At 34.7% G+C, this 17923-nt stretch overlaps 1 protein-coding gene across 1 annotated transcript in view; it reads left to right on the top strand.

Moving 5' to 3' along the window:
- LOC131277101 (phosphatidylinositol-binding clathrin assembly protein-like) overlaps nucleotides 1-17923 on the top strand; it is a 62334-nt gene that overhangs the window by 11534 nt on the left and 32877 nt on the right. Inside the window, exons 9-13 of the mRNA XM_058290985.2 lie at nucleotides 1827-1906; nucleotides 2721-2797; nucleotides 12049-12132; nucleotides 12240-12270; nucleotides 15881-16007. Of these exons, the coding sequence (XP_058146968.1) occupies nucleotides 1827-1906; nucleotides 2721-2797; nucleotides 12049-12132; nucleotides 12240-12270; nucleotides 15881-16007 (399 nt within the window). The remainder of the gene's footprint in view (nucleotides 1-1826; nucleotides 1907-2720; nucleotides 2798-12048; nucleotides 12133-12239; nucleotides 12271-15880; nucleotides 16008-17923) is intronic.

Consider the following 17923-nt stretch of genomic DNA (forward strand, 5'->3'; position numbering starts at 1 on the left):
TTAAGGACAAAAAAGCAAAGCATTTGAGAATATTGGCAAGAAAGTATTTTTAGAAGAGCAAATGGGTGTTTTCTATTTTGTTCTACTTTGGAAGAACAGGAAGATAGATTTTCCTTTGATGTAACAGCAATCTAGCAATATACTGGATGGCTTCCAGAGGTTGTCAGTTGATCTCTATAAGTACTCCTGATATAACCTTATCAGGGATGTTGTAGTTGGAATTCCTAGGACTTTGTGATTCCTATTATATCCCTCAAGTCAGCTTAGCTGTTGTTTGACTTTTTGAACCTATTCACTTTAAACCTTTTGCTTAATTTTTGAAGTCACACGAGTTTCAGGATCATGACTGTTCCCTTTTTTTAAAGTCATAGAGTCATCCTGAGCATATTCCCTCAAATCATTTCCTTCTCTACTCTGCCTGAACATCTCATACCTTTTGTGACTTGACCCTGGAGGATTCAGAGTTGTATTCTACACAAGGATCTCGTTACAGTTGGACATTTATGAGCTGAGACAAAGCATGTTAACCATGGCATATAACATTACACCATTTGCTTTTTAGCTTAAAAAATTAAATATTCATTCCTGTAGTCAATTATAGGTGAATAAGCCAGCTTTATTGTGAGAGGTCTAACTTAAATCACTGCCTTTTCCAGACCATGGCATTTTGTAGTGTTTCTGGTTATAAATATTAAAAATATTAAGTAATTCACTTCCATTTTCCCTTATTGTGACCTCTGTTAGAAGGCACCTGGATTTGTCTTCATTTATGTGATATTGCTTATTTGCTAATATGAATGAAATTCTCTGCCCCCTTTTTTTCTCTATTTCTGTTTCCTTCTTCTCCACTACGCTTAATGTTTTACTTAAATATAGGTAGTGATCTGGTGACTCTTGAATGAATCACAAATAATGGACAATTCCAAACTCAATGTCTTCTCTTCAGGGGATTGCTATTTTAGTATTCCTTTGATTATTTTAAGAGGTTTTTCTTTTTCTCATCTTTAAACTGTATGTCAGTCTTGAAAATCTGATTTGATACCAAGATGCTGCTTTTAATAATGAATTTACATGTAACAATTATTTAGGTTTAATGGTCAAACTATCAGCATTTGCTATAGAAATGTCTTAATTTTTTTCAAAATCTCATTTATAATTTAGATCAATTTACTAAGAACTATCAGAAAATAATTATAATTATATCATAAAATATAAAATTCATAATAACTGTTGTATGAGTCAGCCAAAGCAGTTGAAATTGGTTGGTTTTTATAAAGGATATTTATTTGGGGTAGGAGTTTACAGATACCCGGCCATAGCTTTATGTAACTTTAGTCTTACCAAAGTCTATTTTCACGTGTTTGAGCAAGATGATTGCCACTGTCTGCATGGGTTCAGGATTCCTGGGCTCCCCCCTTCCTCAGGCTTCTCTCTGGATTCAGGGTTCTTCTATTCCCAGGGCTTGCTTCTTCCTAGTCTCAGCGTTCCTCTCTTCCTGGGGCTTGCTCCTTTTTCCTCTGTGAGCCTATTTCCCGGGGCTCCAGCTTAAGGCTTCAGCACCAAATGCCAACATCAAAACTCCAACATCAAAAACCCTCCAACTCTGTCCTTTGCCATGCCTTTTATCTGTGAGTCCTCACCCACCAAGGGGCGGGGACTCAATACCCTAATCACATGGCCCAATCAAAGCCCTAATCATAATTTAATCATGCCCAGGTACAGACTAGATTAAATATTATAATCCAATATTTATTTTTGGAATTCATAACTATATCAAACTATTACAACTATTTTCATCAGAAAATTCATTATAACTTTATTTTTAGGCACCCCACAGTTTACTTGAAGCACTGAAACAGCATTTCGCTTCTTTGGAAGAGAAAAATGACTTTTTGCCTCCTTACAGGTAAGCAATAAATGTCTTATTATAAATTAATTGTATTTCCCTCTAAATACTTTCCCTCATCCAAAATGTTCAACAATATGAGATTGACCAAATACATTATGGGATTTCATATGATGGAATATTATTCATGTATTTGAAATGATGATATGGAACAGTTTTTCAAACTTTTGTGGGATTTCATACTATTCATAAGAATGCTATACTTCCCAAAGGAACATTTTAAAATTATACTCAGTGGTTCTCAAAGTCAGAGGTAGGGATAGGAATATCTCCCTCTTTTGAAGAATTTCATTTCCTCCCCTAGGGGCTCCCCTGGTTGAGAATAACTGTTCTAGATTATTTAATAACATGGAAAACTTCATTCACAAAACAGTGTGCATAACATTCAGTGTAGATATATAAATACACATGCACATACAGAGTACATATATGTACTCTGTATATGCATATGCATACAAATTGAATGACAGATATGCCTCACATTAGGTATTTCTGAGTGGAGAACTGGGTGATTTCGATTTTCTTCTTGTAATTTTATATATTGTTCAAAATTTCTGCAAGGTTTATGTATTATTCATTCATTACACTTTGTTGATTGTAGTTGAATTATAGAATCACCCTCTATTAGACAGCAAGTCCATCAACCATTTCTTAATTATCTCTGTATCTCAAATAGATATATAGTTGATATATAGTTGTATGGATAGGTGGTTAGATGGATGGATGAATTAAAGAAATGTAGCTGCTGCTGTGCAGGATATATGTGATTCTATTTATTCTCTAGATTGCCTCATCTTTCTTGTTTTCTCCTAAGTCTCCAGCATGCGTTGATTCCCTCCATCCCAAATACTCCAGTTGTAAAAGCTTCAGCAAGTAGAGCTTGGTTTTCAGGTAATATGATTTTATTACATGTTTATGTCAGTAATAATTGAGGATAGACTACTTCCACTGATTAACTACCCACTACGTCTGCTGCTACTGCCTGAAGCAGAGTCTTTGATCCAGCACTTTCAGTTATAGGAATTTATCCAACATATTTATTCACAGTTGTGAAATGATGTATACATAAGTGTATCCATTGCAACACTGTAAAAGCAAAATGGCTGTCAATAAGGGGGTGGTTTTTATGTACTGAAATGGAACAGTCTCCAAGATGTATCGTTAAAGGTGGAAAAGAACAATGTGGAGAACAAAGTCTGAGATTCTACCACCTTTGTTTTTAAAAGTAGAGAAAAGAAAAATTACCATTTCTTGTAGAATACTTCTCTGGAAGGATATATAAGAAAGGAGTAAAACAGTCTGATGCCAAGAACTTGATGGTTCATGGACAGGGATGTTTGGGAGAGTTTTCACTGCATACAATTTTGTAACTTTTGAATTTGTACCTGCAAATTATTACCTATTAAATAAAGATTTTACAAAGAAATACATATGTCCATACATATATCCATACATACATATGGTTATATGTGTGATACTTTATAATGCTTAAGGTGGAATTCTTTTGTAATCCCTTAAGGTTAGTTAACCTCATAGCTCAGTGGTGTGCTGGAACTAATACCAGCTTGTGAGAGTCAATTGTTAAATTTTCAGGAATTTTGTGAGCTAGCTACATGGGTAGCTTGAAATTGGCTATGATGGGAGCATTTACACTACAGAAATGGGCAAGCACCACAAGGCAGTCCTCTCTCTTTTTTTCCTACAGAGCTGGATAGTAAATATTTACCATCATAGACTACTCATTTTGACCATATTCTGTTTTTTAATGGGCTCAGTGGTGTTATTTGATTCTGTACTCTACACATAAATCCATGTAATAATGCGCTGTATTATCATAGGTTTTTATGTATTTGAATTTAAATTTGTTTTTAATTTAACTTAAATCCTTAACTGTATTGATTTTAAATACTGTTTTTCTATTTCTTATGTACACATTTTTTCAATGGACATACCTTCTGCATTCTCAATGGGTGAGTTTGACCAAATCTATGACAAACATAAGTCCTTTAATTAAAACCAGATGCATAGCAAAAACTGTACACTTGTAGACAAGTAGAGTAACTACTGTCACTGTTCTGAATCCTTGTGGTTTGGGAATCATCGGTGCTTAGAACAGATATTAAAAGACAGTTAAATGTAGAGGTTAAAAGCACAAGCTGTGGAGACTGTCTGATCTGAATGTGACTCTTGAGTAGAGGATAGGGTGTTTAGGGATACTACTGTTTTTTAAAGGCTTGATTACCAACAGACTAAGACTGCCTATCCCCAATTGCTTGAACCAATTCTACTGAAAATCTGTGGCCAGTTTAAACCACTTTTACTCTTAAATCACTGTGATTTTTAAAAAGTTGACGATGGAGCCAGAGTATTTGATTTCAAATTTCACTCTACAACTCATGGACTGTGTGACTTTAGGCAGATCACTTAACTTCTCTGTGCCTCAGCTTCCTGATTTTCGTAAGGTTTTTTGTCAGGCTTAAATGAGTTAATATGCATAGGGTGCTTAGAACAGGATCTGGTTCACAGTAAACACTGCCATTATTGTTCTGGTACTTCTGCTTTTCTCTCCTCCTGAAGATTTATCCATCTCCAGTTATTTCTTCTTTCCCTTATGTTCATCCCCACATTCCTCTATGACTTATCCTATAACTGGTCCCCTTGCATCCATTCTTGTACACCTTTAATCCATTATCCGTATTGCAGCAAGAGCAATTTTTTTAAAAACCAAATATAATCATGGCATTCCCTTGTTCAAAACCTTTCAGTAACTTCCTGTTGTCTGAGGATAAAGCTTTTTAAAGCCTCATTTTATTTCACTCTTGCCAACTCTGGCATACTGGAGTTGTTTCACTTACTTGGAACATCCCCCAGGATATTTCTAATTCTCCAATCTGAAATGCTCTTCCCCTCTCTTCCACAGTCCCAATCCCCATAGTCTAACAGTGTATAAGTCACAACTTAACTAGCGTAGAGGAGTGTTTCTTGACTCCTTAGATGAAGTTAAATTTTCTTGATATATTCACGTATCATCCTGTGCTTCTCCTTTCATAAGCACTAAGAGGCAGAGAATATCTGCTTTACTGATCTTTTATTTCCAGTTTCTAGAATAGGAGCACAGTAGACACTTAATATTTTTTTGGAGATTCATTTGAATTAATATCATTTTATGAAAGTCTAAGATATTTTGAAACTTGATTAATACATTATATAGTATTTTCTATATTAGAAATATATGCAAGAATGACTTCTTGAAAAATTCCATTTTAACTAATAACCATTGAAAATAGATTTATTGGGTGTAAATATTCTGAAACGTTGAAAATTAATAATGAAAATATTTTACTTTATTTAAAAGCAGTGAAAATCCATTGTAGTTGAATATTTACATAGTAAATGTTAAATATTGGCATTTGCATATAGGTCATTATGTTCAGTAATATTGCTGAAAATAGTTTTTTAATATGTATTTCATATATTTCTGTATGATACTGTATTTCATTTCTTCATTCAACAAATATTTATTGACTTATTGATGGCCTTTGACACTAGATAGAACAGTGAAAGCCAGGAAGACAGATAATCAGTAGAGATCTTCAGATAGTGATAATAATAATCCTAAGTAATGAACAGTAAAAAGTGCACTGTGATAGAGAAAGCCTTGGGGGAAGGTAGAGAGGCAGGAAGGGAAAAGTTTCAGGAAGAACTAAAAGCTTATGGAACTATTGTGATTAGTAATGGAAGAAATTGTAGCATTGATGTGGAGAAAGTGGCCATGGTAGCTGCTGAGGGTAGGGAGAGGGAAGAAGAGATGTGATGTGGGGGCATTTTCAGGACTTGGAGTTGTCCTGGGTGGTACTGCAGGGACTGATGCTGGACGTTGTATGTCCTGCCATAACCAACTGGGTGGACTGGGGGAGAGTGTAAACTACAATGTAAACTATAATCCATGCGGTGCAGCAGTGCTCCAAAATGTATTCACCAAATGCAATGAATGTCCCACGATGGTGAAAGAGGTTGTTGATGTGGGAGGAGTGGGGTGAGGGGGGTGGGGAGTATATGGGGACCTCATATTTTTTTAAAGTAACTTTTAAAAAACAAAGAAAAAAGAAAAGAAAATCAACTTTAGTAAAAAAAAAAAAAAAACGAATGAGAAGGAGGCAGCCATGCAAAGTGCTAATGGAAGATTATTCCTCAAAGTAGTCACAGGATGGACAAATACCTAGAAAGAGAAAAGCGGTTCCCCTTTTCAAGGAATAGGAAAGCATGTAGTTGCTGGGGGCAGGGAGAGGGAAGAAGAGATGTGATATGGGGACAGTTTGGGGACTTCATGTTGTCCTAAATGATATTGCAGGGACAGATGTAGGACCTTATATATCCTGCCATAAGCCACTGAATGGACTGGCGTACAGTGTAAACAACAATGTAAACTATAATCCAAGCAGTGTAGCAATGCTGCAAAATGTATGCACCAAATGCAATGAATGTGCCACACTGATGAAAGGTTGATGTGGGAGGAGTGGGGGGGAGAGGTGGGAAGTGGGGTATATGGGAACCTCTTATATTTTTTAATGTAACATTTTTTGTGATCTCTATGTATCTTTAAAAAAAGACAAAATAAATAAATAAATTAAAAAAAGAAAAAAAGGTTTAAGACATATATGCTGAGGGAAAATAAACATACTATTAACTAAGTTTTTTAGATGATGCAGAATAAAAATAATAAAATACTCTATATTTTACACTTGAAGATTTCCTTATTACACCCTAGTCAAGAGCAATTTATTTTGAAAAACCACAAAACATCAAACAGAACTTCTCCTTGAGTCATTTCCATCACAATACGAACTTGTGGTTATTTCTCCTCTCTGGAAGACAAAACAAACGCTTTCTTGACATTACTTCTCTCTCAACCTATTGCTCCATTTCTCTCCTTCCCTTTAAACTCAAGAATTGTCTCTATTCATTGTTTTAAAATCCTTTCTCTCTTGACCCCATGCCATCGGGTTTTTGCCTTGCCCCAAATTCTTCTATGTTACCAAATTCAGTGGTCTATTCTCAGTCCACTGCCAATCCTTCCGTTTCTTTTGCTGATTCCTCCTCAGTTCCCCACAAAATTTTGAGAAGAATTGACATATTTAAAATATTGTTTTCCAAACAATAAACTTGTTAAATTCTTCCATTCATCTGAGTATTTAATTCTTCTCAACAATGTTTTTTAGATTGTCTCTCTACAGTTCTTGTATGTATTTTGTTAGTTTTATTCCTAGGTTTATGATATTTCTATTCTATTGTAAATGCTCAGTTAAATTTTATTTTTTAATATTGACCTTGTATTCAGTGATCTTACTAAATTTCCTTATTAATTCTAATAGCTTGTCTGTAGATTCTTTTCAACTTTTTGTTTGTAATTAATGTCATCTATAACTGATAACAATATTATTTCTTCTTTCCAAACCTTCTATCTATTAATTCTTTATTGTACTGACTAGGACCTCCAATACAATGTTGAATAGTGTTGGTGATAGTAGCTGTATTAGTCAGCTAAAGGGGTGCTGATGCAAAATACCAGAAATTGGTTGGCTTTTATAAAGGGTATTTATTTGGGGTAGGAGCTTACAGATACCTGGCCATTAAAGCATAGGTTACTTCCCTCCCCAAAGTCTATTTCCACGTGTTGGAGCAAGATGGCTGCCAGCATCTGTGAGGGTTCAGGCTTCCTGGGTTCCTCTGGGCTCAGCTCCTCTGTTTCCTCCACAAGGCCAGCCGTAGATTATGAGGCTCTCTAGGCTTTGCCTCTCTCCACAAGGTCAGCTATAGACTATCAGGTGAACGGCTCTGTCTCTCTCCCTGGGGCTCCAGCTTCAGCATTAAACTCCAACATCAAAACTACAACATTAATGGGAAGCGGACTTGGCCCAGTGGTTAGGGTGCCTGTCTACCACATGGGAGGTCCGCGATTCAAACCCCGGGCCTCGACCCGTGCGAAGCTGGCCCATGTGCAGTGCTGATGCACCGCAAGGAGTGCTGCCCCACACAGGGGTATACCCTGCGTAGGGGAGCCCCACGCACAAGGAGTGCACCCCATAAGGAGAGTCGCCCAGCATGAAAGAAAGTGCAGCCTGCCCAGAAGTGGTGCCGCACACACAGAGAGCTGACAAAACAAGATGACGCAAGAAAAAGAAACAAAGTTTCCTGTCCTGCTGACAACAATAGAAGCGGACAAAGAAGAAGATTCAGCAAATAGCACAGAGAACAGACAATGGAGGGGGGGGAATAAATAAATAAATAAATCTTAAAAAAAAACTACAACATTAGGAACCCTCCAATTCTGTCCGTTGCCATGCCTTTTATCTGTGAGTCCCCACAGTAGGACTCAACACCCTACTGGCACAAGAGGTTTACATAATTACTTAATCAAGTAAACCTATGAATCCAATATAATCTAATATGCCCAGAGGAAAAGATCAGTTTACAAACATAATCCAATATTTCTTTTTGGAATTCATTAATAACATCAAACTGCTACAGTAGCTATAATTGTCTTGTCCCTGATCATTCATGGAAGGCTTTCAATATCTCACTTTCATGTATGATGTTTGCTGTAAGTTTTTTGTAGATACTATTTATCAGATCAGGAAAGTTCATGTCTATTCCTAATTTGCTAAGATTCTTTTATCACGAATGAATATTGAATTTTATTGCTGCTTTTCCTTTATCTACTGAAATGATCATATAAATTTTCTGCATTAATCTGTATGTGTGGTGGATAATTTCACTGATTTTCAATTGTTAAACTATGCATTCCTGGAATAAACCCAGTTTGATCTGATGTATCATCTTTTTAATATAATGCTGAATTTAACTTATTGCTATTTTAGTTTATTTGAATCTATATTCATGGCCTAGAATTTCCATTTATTATAATATACTTTCTTCTGATTTTGCTATCAAGGTTATGCTAGTCTCATAAAAAATAAGGAAGAATTATTTCCTTTTCTCTAATCTGTAAGAGTTTGCATAGCATTGTGTTATTTTATTTCTTCCTTAGGTGTTTGGTTGAATTCATAAATAAAGCCATGTAAACCCAGTCTTTTCTTATGGGAAGGTTTTTAAATCATGGATTCAATATATTTATAAATAGAAAATTCTTCAGATTTTCAATTTCATTTTTTCCTCCATTTTGGAAAATTTCATTCTTCTAGAATTTTGTCCATTTCATCTAAATTTTGAAATTTATTGGCATAAAGTTCATATTTTCAATTTCTGTAGAGCCTGTAGTGATGTCCTATCATTCTGATATTGGCAATTTATGCTTTTTCTCATTTTTTCTTGATTGGTCTTGCTCTAAGTGTTTCTTATTAATTTTTATTAATCTTTCAAAATCAGACTTTTGACTTTGTTAATTCTCTCTGTCATGTTTGTTTTCTATTTCATTAATTTCTTCTTTCGTTTGTTATTTCCTTACTTTTAGTTACTTTGAGTTTGTTTTATTATTCTTTTGTTAATTCCTTGAGATGGATTATTGATTTTCAGTGTTTCTCCTTTACTAATATAGGCATTTAAAGCTACAAAATTTCCCTTTATATACAATTTTTAAGTGAATTCTACAAATACATAGATAGTATTTTCATTATCATAGAGGTACAAATATATTTTCTGATTTCCATTAGGATTTCTTCTTTGACCATGTATTATTTAAAAGAAAGAAAGTGCATTTCTTAATTTCAGGCATATGGTGATCTTCTAGTTATCTTTTTGTTATTGAATTCTAGCTTATTTGCACTACAGTCAGAGAACCTTTTCTGTATGATTTTAGTCCTTTGATTCATGGCACAGAATTGGTCTTTTTTTTTCACAGAATTTTCATGTGTATTGAAAAATTGTATTCTACCTTTATTGGGAACAGTGTTCAATTTACATAAATTAGGTTGAGGTTGTTAATTGCATTGCTCAAATCCTCTATATCTTTGCTGACTTTTTATCTGTATGTTCTGAACATAGTATTAGTCACACAAAGGGGTGCTGATGTAAAATACCAGAAATCTGTTGGCTGTTATAAAGGGTATTTATTTGGGGTAGAAGCTTACAGTCACAAGACCATAAAGTGTAAGTTACTTCCGTCACCCAAAGTATGTTGCCACATGTTGGAGCAAGATGGCTGCCAGTCTCTGTGAAGGTTCAGGGTTCCTCTTCCTCCTAAGGCTCTGGGGTCCCAGCTCCTTCAATTCTAAGCTGTATGTAATCTTGATTTAATCAAGTAAAAGTGAAACCTCTGAATCTAATACAATCTAATATGCCCAGAGGAACAGACCAGTTTACAAACAAAATCCAATATCTATTTTTGCAATTCATAAACAATATCACACTGCTACAGCCATGTTTGGAAAAATGTGTTAACATTTTCCATATTTTCTCTTAAACTACTTCCAATCATATTTTTGTAACCACAATACCTATAAAATAGCTCTTGTCAGGGTCACCAGTGATCTCCACATTGCTAAATCCAATAAATGTTTCTCAGTCTTCATCTCACTGGATTCCTTAGCAGCACTGGACATAGTTCATCCCTCCTTCCTCTCTGATACAGTTTTCTTCATTTCTTCTCCATGATGCTGTATTCCCTTGGTTTTCCTCTTATCTAACTCTTGGCTCCTTTTCAGATATTTTTTGGTTTGTGTTTGTGTTTTGTTTTTTTTTTAGCTGATTCCTCTTCATTTCTCTACTTTATCCATACTTAATCATTTTGTAGATGACCTTATCCAGGCTTATTGCTTTAAATACCAATTTCATGCTGAAGATTCCCAAATTAATAGTTATACCTATAACCATTCCTCCTGAACTCTAGAATTGCATATCTAGGCATCTATTCATTGCTTTCACTTGAACATCTAATAGGTTTCAAAAACTCAGTACATCCAAAACTAAACTCCTGATCCTCCATCCAAACCTTTTTCTATACTTTTCCACATCTCAATTAATGGCAAATAATAACTCCATACTTTCAGTTTCTCTGACAAAAAGCCTTGGAGTCATCCGTGAGTCTTTTCTTTCTCTCACATCTAATATGATAGGGATTTTGTTGACTTTACCTTCAAACCTTATCCAAAGTTTATCATTTCTCATTACCTCCTGTGCTACCACCCTTGTCCACGTTACCATCATCTCTTACCTGGACTATTGACAAGAGTTTTTCTCACCACCTCCCTGCTTCCACACTTGCTCTCAACATAGCAGAGTGATCTCATTAAAATACAAATACAAATACAGATGGTGCCTAACTTCATCTATTGTTGCTCTTCCCCCTTTGCTCACTCTGACTTCAGCACATTGACCTCCTCAAAGTTCTTTAAACATACCAAGTGCACTCCTTCTTCAGGGCCTTTGCTCATGTTGTTCTTTCTCCTGGATCCACGTGGCTCACTCTCTCATATCCTTGAGGTCTTTAATTATAAGTTACCTTCTCATGAGCCTTCCCTATCTAAAACTTAAATCTCCCCCACATGGACCAATATGTCATTCCCTTTTTTCTATTTCACCTTAGCACTTATCATAATTGCAAATCGCACAAAATAGTACATATTTTATTTGCCTTGTTTGTTTTTTGTCTCCACTAGAATGTATGCTCCATGAAGGAAGGAGTTTTTATATTTTTTGTTCACTTCTGTATCTTTGGCCTCTAGAACAGTGTCTGGCATATAATAAGTATTCAATTAAAATTTAATAAAATTTAATGGGCAAAGTGTAAATGATAATGTAAACTATAGTCGTTGGCTAGTACAGTGCTTCAATATGTTTTCTTCTGTTGTAACAAATGTACCACACTAATGAAGGATGTTGTTAATGTGGGAAAATGTGGGAGGGGAAGGGAGTGGGGCATATAGGAATCCCTTATATTTTTATATAACCTTTATGTAATCTAAAGCTTCTTTAAAAATAAAAAAATAAAAATGTAATGAATAATTGAGTATGAATTTGTTTATTCTCATTTACCTAATAATTTGAGGTCTTGCTAGTTTGTAATGGGAAGATTCATGTATGCTATTACTGTTTTGATATAAACTTGGTTTAGTGTTTCATCTCATTCTGCCTGATATTTTCAGATGGTTTTCCCTATATATTACAACCAACAATACTTTCACAAGCCCACAAACATACTGGAGCTGGACAGCAAGGTGGAACAGTCATAGCACATGATATAGATGACTCACTTGCTAGCTGTGTAAGAAGTAAGCATCTATTTTTAAATTTATATTTTGAATATATTTTCACATGCATTTTAAGAAAATATATTTATATAAAAATAATGTGACATTTGTGTTTTTTTATGAAATAGGTCTTAACTTTGAAGAAATCCCAGTCAACGAGTAAGTTTTTCTTATTTAAAAGTAAACAGCCAATAAATACATATTGGAGGAGAGGTCTCATAAGAGGAACAACTAGAAAATAATTGTTTTTAAATTAGATATAGGAATCACTTGTTATAAAACACTGTAATATGTGGACTGTAGTGATTGAATTCAACTCGACAATAATTGAATTGTTATATATTATTCCAACTTTTCTAGTTAAAGTTCTTGGTTAAATTATACTGCATTACATGGCTCTCCTCTCACCCCTCTAAATTTCCCTTCTGGTTTATTATTTTTCTAAACATGTCTTAAATATTGGCATTCATCAAAGTTCTTTGTGTTCTTGGTTTTTTTCTTACTTTATGTAATAGACTGTATTAAATGAGAACTGTTTATTTTATTAAGGAATAGCCCATAAAACTACCAATTGAAACTCCTGAACATAAGATATTCAATGTTATGATACATCAGTGAGTTAACCCTTAAAATTTCAGCCAAAAAAAAAATAACAAGCAAATGTCAACCAATAATGTGGAAAGTAAGGTTAAAAGCACTACACAGAATAAGAAAAAGAGCATATAACGATGAGAGACACTATTTACAAGGATTTTTTTTCTTTTTCTTTTTTTAAACAATAAATTGTCTTTTTTAAAAAAGATACATAAATCAGAAAAAATGCTACATTAGAAAATATATTGCTGTGGGGACAGTTACCGGACATTGTATGTCCTCCCATGGCCCACTGGGTGGACTGTGGGAGAGTGTGGGCTATGATGTGGACCATTGACCATGAGGTGCAGCGGTGCTCAGAGATGTATTCACCAAGTGCAATGAATGTCTCATGATGATGGAGGAGGTTGTTGTTATTGGGGGGGGGGTAAGGGGGTGAGGGGTATATGGGGACCTCATATTTTTTTAATGTAAAATTAAAAAAATAAATAAAGGGGAGAAAGGGAAAAAAAGAAAATATAAGAGGTTCTCAGATACCCCTCTTCCCACCCCCCCTCCTCACACATCAAAAACCTCTTTCATCATTGTGGCCCATTTATTACATTTGGTGAATACATTTTGGAGCACTGCTGCACCGCATGGATTATAGTTTATATTGTAGTTTACACACTCCCCCAGTCCATTCAGTGGGTTATGGCAAGATATATAATGTGCAGCATCTATCCCTGCAATATCTTTTAGGACAACTCCAAGTCCTGAAAATGCCCCATATCTCATCTCTACTTCACTCTCCCTGCCTTCAGCAACTACCTTGGCCATATATAGGATTTAACAGTCTTAATACTATATGCATGAAGCTAAAAACAAAGTGATAATTATTAGAAATACTGAAGAACTTGAGAAAAATACAGTTTTAATGGATGTTTTCAAATAACTTCTTTCATTATTGGAGAGGTCTAGTAGGCAAAACATAAGTAAGAACATAGAGGAATTTGAATAATATAATCAATAAACCTGAATACAAAGAGAGAGAGAGAGAAAGAGAGCACTTTATGTCCCTCAAACAGAATATTCGTTTTCTTTATATTCATAAGACAGCTATAAAAATCAATCATTTATTTGACCACAGAGAAAACCTTAACAAAATTTTAAAGTGGAAAATTTTACAGGCTACATTCTCCCATCGTTATCCAATAAAATTAGGTCTAAATAATAAAAAGTTGATCATGAAAATCTTAAAAATATAATCCTTTTGCCAAAGAAATGCCCATAAGAAAGTTATCAACTATTTAAAAGTGATGAAAAAGAGAACTTCATCCCAAAACTGAGTGAAAGCTAAATTCAGAAGAAAAATCTGTAAGCCTTAATGTCATCATTATTAAAGAAAAGAAATAATTTTTTTCAAAATTTAGTTTTATCTTAAGAAAATAGACAAAAAATAACAAAAAAATCCAAAAGAAATGAGGAAGATCAAGTTTTTATAGATAAAATCTTGAATTAATAAAATTTCAAACAAAACCAAATAAATCCAAAAGTTGTTTCTTTGTAAAGTCCACTAAAATAAATTCCTTTGATTAAGCAGAAAAGAGAGAATGCAAATAATACAGGATTAGAAATAAGAGAGTTGATATAAACACAGATGGAGGAGAGATTAGAATAACTATAAGTGAACTCTCTGTGCAACTGTTTGGCAACAACATATTTGGAAACCTGTACGAAAAAGCTGTGTTTTAAAGAACACCTTAAAGAATAGATAATTCCAATTCCAGGCCATAGAAATAAAAGGAGGATCTTCAATTCACAGTATGAAATGACATAACTTTAATGTCAAAGCCTAATGAAGATAGAACAAAGAAAGGATACTGCAGACCAATCTGACTTATTCATTATAGATATCAGAATTCTAAATAAAATAATTCACAAATAAAATTTTTAAATAAATATTTAAAAATTCTACTACCTGTATGGACTGCTTTTTCTCTCTTATAGCATGCAGTATGGAACGCCCTATCTGGGTTGGTAGCAGTGGATATGGTGTAATGAAAAGTGAATGGATCTGGGATATTTTTGGAGTTAGTGTTGGTAGCACTTGATATTAGAAGTAAGGGGGAAAGAGGGATCAAAGGATGGTGCTTAGGTTTTGGGCTTGAGTTACTGTATGGATGGCATTGTCACAAATTTAGATGAGAAAGATTGGGGGATAAATAGGTTGAGTAGGTAAATTGACCAAGAGTTCTGTTTTAATGTGCTATGTCTGATATACGTATTAGACATCCAAGAGAGAGGTGGGCATATTAGTCTGGATATTAGGGCTGATGTTAAAGAGTTATGAATCATCAACATATACATGATAATTAAAGCTGTAAGATTTGATTAACTCATCTAGGTAGAGAATAAAGAGGATAATTGTAGGTCCAGAATTGAACTTCGAGACCATCCTAATATTGTAGAGGTTTCAGTAGAGAAGGTGAAAGTGTGAAGAATTGAGGAAAACAAAGCACAAACAATGGATCAGAAATGTGTGTCATTAGACTTCTAAAAAAGAATTCTGAAAACTAGAATTCAATATGTCAACCTGTTAAAAATTCTTAGTGAAAATCATTTCCAATCTAGAATTCTGTACTTAGACAAACTTTCAACCAAATGCAAGAGGGAAACAGAAATTTTCAGAAACATTAAATCACAAAAAGTTACCTACCATGCACCTTTGCTCGGAAAGCTCCTAGAGGGTGTGCTCCAGCATTATTTATTCTTTTAATAACCCTGATTCTATTAAACAGATAGGTGAAGCATTGTTTATCCTCATTTTACAAATAAAGAATGAAGTTAAGTTACTTAATCAAAGTTGTACAATTAGTGCACAACCCAGTGGGGCTGAAAATTCAAGACTTCTGCCTCATACCCCAGTGCCCTTTTGACAAGACTGGTAAGGTGACCCTTACCCACCACCATATGGACTACTAGGTTTTTCTCCCTATAAGCTGAAACATTTAATTTGGTAATGATAATAACTTAATGCCCTATAGGAAATAGTCAGTGGCCTTTTTAAGCATTGGTTTGTGATTACTACCCATTATCTCTTACCTGTTTATAAGCATAAACAGCATCTCAAAGGCAATAACCTGACTAGATGTTTAAATGGTAGATTTGTCATTCCCCAAAATTGGCATTTTAGATCTTACATGCAGTGGATTCAACCTTCAGAGATGGAAATTACTGATGAAATGAACTGGCAGTTGAATACCTACACCAGCACATCAACCATCTGGAATTCCATTTCAAGCCCTCCTCTTCCCCACATGGTAAGATTTGTATTGTATTATTACTTTAGTTTTTGATATATACATGTAACATAAAAATGTGTATTAAGGAAGCAGGTAGAACAATAACTGTTTTCTTCGTAATCATTTTTAATATATTGCACTAACATTTGTGGTAACATACTAAACTAACTATGCCCTACATTAAAATGTGAAAATTCAAATTTAGGACTTCTATAAGGTTTAGAGTTCTTTTCTCATCACAGAATCTACACTTCCACTCTTTTGCTCCACATTTATTTGGTCACATATTAGGTACCAGGCACTGTGCTGAATGATAAAGATACAGAACCAAATAGGAAATAGGCTCTGTACTCCAGAAGCTGTAAGGGTAAATAGACAGGTAATCAAGTAAAGGCATTAAATATTATAAGTGATAAGGTGGAATAGAGGGTGTATTGATTAATTTCATTAAGGAATTGAACTTGATGTAAAAGAAGATGAGGTAAATTAACAGTCACTGGTTCACAAATAGGGCAAGGTCGTTCTTTTATTAGGCAAGGCTTATATATTCCAGAGATTTTTGCCATCTTTTCTGAGAAAGTAGCAGACTTCTCCAGGATGGAAGTTCAATATTTTATTAGCTACTGTATGGGCCTCTGTCTATGCAGAAAATATACTTATAGCAACAAGAATACATTTATATCCCATGGAAGCATGGTTTAAGTACATTTTCCCCTATATACCACCCAACTCTCAACCCTCTGTACTAGTGACATACCTTTCTTATAGCTCTTAAAAGAAATTTCTTATATTTGTGTTATTAACCACAATCCCAAACCACCCTGGAATTCACTGTGTTATACAGTCCCCCATTTTATCCTATAACTCTGTCTAGCAACATATATGACCCAAAAACTTCCCCTTTCAACCAGGCTCACACACACTTCAGTGCTGTTAATTACACTCACATCACTGCAGCACCCTCACCTCTATCCATTTCCAAACCATCACAATCAACTTAATTATAAATTCTGCACAAATTAAGCATCAGCTCGCCATCCTCTACTCCCATTCTCTGTCCTGGTAACCTATCTTCCAACTATACTCTGCTTACTATCCTTAGCTCATACCAGTGAGATCATGCAATATTTGTCCTATTGTGTCTGCTTTATTTAACTCAACATTGATCTTCAAGGCTCATCCATGTTGTCCAGTGCATCAGTACTTCCTTCCTTCTTATAGCTGAATAATATTACATCACACACACATACATACACACCGCATTTTACTTATCCATTCATCTGTTTATGGACAGTTGGGTTGCTTCCATCTTTTGGCAATTGTGAATAATGAACATTGGTGTGAATATATCTGTTTGTGTGCCTGCTTTCAATTCTTCTGAGTATATACCTAGAAGTGGGATTGCCAGATCATGTGGCAGTTCTATACTTAGCTTCCTCAGGAATCACAAACTGTCCTCCACAGTGGCTGCATCATTCTACATTCCTAACAACAGTGAATGAGTGTTCCTATTTCTGCTCATCCTCTCCAACACTTGCAGTTCTCTGTTTTTGTTTTGACAGCAGCCAGTCTAGTAGGTGAGAAATGATATCTCATAGTAGTTTTTAAATTTTTTTATATTTAAAGAAACTTTTGATTACATAAATGTTACATGAAAAATATAGGGGTTCCCATATGCCCCAACCCCTCCCCCCCACATCTTCCCACATTAACAATATCCTTCATTAGTGTGGTACATTTGTTATAATTGATGAACACCTATTGAAGCATGGCTACTAACCTTGGACTATAGTTTACATTATAGTTTACACTGTATCTCACACAATTTTTTAGGTTATGACAAAATATATGATGGCCTGTATCCAGCATTGCAATGTCATGCAGGACAATTCCAGTGTCCTGAAAATGCCCCCATATTACACCTATTCTTCTCT

This window comes from Dasypus novemcinctus, chromosome X, assembly GCF_030445035.2.
Source record: "Dasypus novemcinctus isolate mDasNov1 chromosome X, mDasNov1.1.hap2, whole genome shotgun sequence".
NCBI lineage: Eukaryota > Metazoa > Chordata > Mammalia > Cingulata > Dasypodidae > Dasypus > Dasypus novemcinctus.